The sequence below is a fragment of the Sinocyclocheilus anshuiensis genome, unplaced genomic scaffold, assembly GCF_001515605.1.
Source record: "Sinocyclocheilus anshuiensis isolate Anshui unplaced genomic scaffold, SAMN03320099.WGS_v1.1 scaffold867, whole genome shotgun sequence".
Classification (NCBI taxonomy): Eukaryota; Metazoa; Chordata; class Actinopteri; order Cypriniformes; family Cyprinidae; genus Sinocyclocheilus; species Sinocyclocheilus anshuiensis.
Window position 1 is genome coordinate 69,992 of NW_015542363.1, and position 2,553 is coordinate 72,544.

The window sequence follows — 2,553 nt, forward strand, 5'->3', positions numbered from 1 at the left end:
CCGTGAAGTCGTGGTTTACAGTGAATTTATAACAGCTAAGGGGGTTTTAGGCACTCCACTTTGCGTCACAACGCCCCTTAGCTGTTATAAATTCACTGTAAACCACGGCTTCACGGGGCTTATTGCTTTATTTTTGTTTGTTTGTTTTATTTGTAGTAAAACCATGGTTAATTTTCGTAAGGGCTGTTTAAGAAGCCACAACACATCAAACTTGGAGAAACACTCACTGTCGTAGCAGAAGAAAGGACTCGCGTCACTGCACTTCTCATCATCCCACAGTCTGCTGTGTCGTAAATGCACCACACAATCTCCCGATCCATCCGGCTGACCGGATTGCCAGTTTCTCAATGAAGACGTGCTGTTATCGGACCAGACGAAAGCGTCTTTGAAAAGGCCGATGTATGTGACATTTCCTGCAGGAATCAGCTGCTGGATCTGACGGTTCTCGTCCTCGTTCCTCACGCTGACCAGCTCTGTATGATACTGTCTGCAGTAACTCTGAGCGTCTCTCCAGGACTTCAGCTTATTAACCAACATGTATTTGCTGTATTTCTGACCTAAGAGGTAAAAAAGATACACTCTAAAAAATGCTGGGTCATTTGGGTCAAACATTTGGTCAAATATGGACTAACCCAGCTGTTGGGTTAAATTTTTTAATAAAATTTTTAACCCAAAATTGAAGTTAGTCCATATTTGACCCAAAGTTGGGTTGAAACAACCCAGCATTTTTTAGAGTGTAAGCATTGAGTTAGCAGCATGTGTTTGCATAGACCGATAATGATAAAATTGTAATAATTGTTCTAATTCCCAGAGAATAGCACGTCCACATCACGACACTGGAACCACACCATTGGAATCACATTCAGAGTGATTTTTCCAGCTGATGAACGATAAATGTCGTGGGAACAGTGTTTTGAAATATTACTAATGTCCAATTTTCTTGTTGTGATTAGAATGTTATTTAAAGGTTATGAAAACGTTGCTTACAACATTCTACTAACTTTTCATTCAAAATATAGCTAACGTTTAAATAAAATAAAACATAACATTTATTTTTATTATTTAAAGTGCGAAGAACGTTCCGGTTTTCTTGTCAAAATTACGTTTATTACTAAAATTATTTTTTTTAAATATTCTAACAATGTTTTCTCTCAACACTGAGAACGTTTATCAAGTACAAACAACATCACAAGGATTTCTAAGGTTTTCTCTCAGTTTTAAGAATGTAATAATACATTTATAAGAACATTCCATAAACATTACTTTAAGAACATTTTGTCCTATCATTTATATAACTTTTAAAAAATGTTAGTGAAAGTTGTGAAAACGCTCCCTTTGATCGGAGTAGTTATAATTTCTGGTGTGAACAGTTTAGTTATCAATTAATCAGTAATTCAGCATAAACTGTTTTGGATAAAAGTATCTACACATGTGCATAAATGTAAACGCAGTACCATAGAGGTCTGGCTCGTAGCATATGAAGCTCCTGCCCGTCTCACACGTTGTGTCTCGAAACTTTCCGTTGAAATCCATTACTGAACAGTATTCATCACCGAGGTTAGTTGGTTCTTTTAGTCCCCAGTTTCTGTATTCAGTTTCTCCGTCCTTGTAAAGCTCTGGATCAGCCCAGCGCCACTGCTTGTGCTCCGCTTTCCTCAGTCCGATCCAGGCGGATTCAGTGCTCATTACGTTTTCAAGAGCCAGAAGCTCCTCCATGTCTGTCCAGTCCTCCAGAGTCACCAGATCAATGTAATTCTCTCGGCAGTATCGCTGAGCCTCAGCAAATGTTTTGGATTCATTCACAAAGTAGTAGTTTTTAGATGACTCCATGGAGGCATACAAACCTTTAAAAAAGTAAATATGCAGATGCAAAACATATATATTGGCACTTATCACCAGTGGTGGACGAAGTACACAAATCAAGTACTTGAGTAAAAGTACAGATACGTATAATAAAATATTACTCCAGTAAAAGTAAAAGTACTCCTTTTTCAATTTTACTCGAGTGAAAGTACAAAAGTACTCAATTTTTTATGTACTTAAGTAAAAAAGTACTGATAGATAGATTTATTTAGCAATTTTATATAGGCTACTTAATTTAATTTTATATTAGCACATACATTTTATAATCCTACTGCTCAAAATACCTGGGATTTTCCCAAAACAACCACTATATGGAGTCAAGATATAGTTTTGTTGTTTCGTATGGACTACGTTGACGAGAGTGATGTAGTAATGTTCACTGTGAAGCTTACACTGCGATGTACCTGAGAGAAAACAGATTTGACCATCTGATTGTCACCAGTAAGAAAAAAGTGTTTTAAAGCCTGTTGTTTTGCAGAACATCACAGTTATATATGACATGAGAATAAGGCCTGAAGTTAGGAAGAACATTTTAAGGAAAATATAATTATATTTTCATAATGATTTTTTTCTTCTCAAACCTTGTCTGTGGTGTAAAAACACCCCTGGCCAAATGCCCCCAGAGGGCATCACTTCCCACTTTGATAATTACTGTAGTTACCATGTTCTGAACATCACATCCTTTCTTTT

The 2,553-nt window shown here is 36.7% G+C and overlaps 1 protein-coding gene across 2 annotated transcripts in view; it reads right to left on the reverse strand.

The window, feature by feature from the left end:
• The window catches only part of LOC107692015 (macrophage mannose receptor 1), a 17,398-nt gene that overhangs the window by 3,899 nt on the left and 10,946 nt on the right, over positions 1 to 2,553 (reverse strand). For both annotated transcript variants that reach the window (XR_001634611.1, XM_016490886.1), the window contains exons 3-4: positions 1,455 to 1,844; positions 228 to 557 (exon numbers count right to left, since the gene is read on the reverse strand). Coding sequence is in view for 1 of the 2 variants with exons in the window: in XM_016490886.1 (XP_016346372.1) it covers positions 228 to 557; positions 1,455 to 1,844 (720 nt within the window). In the remaining variant the exon portion in view is untranslated. The remainder of the gene's footprint in view (positions 1 to 227; positions 558 to 1,454; positions 1,845 to 2,553) is intronic.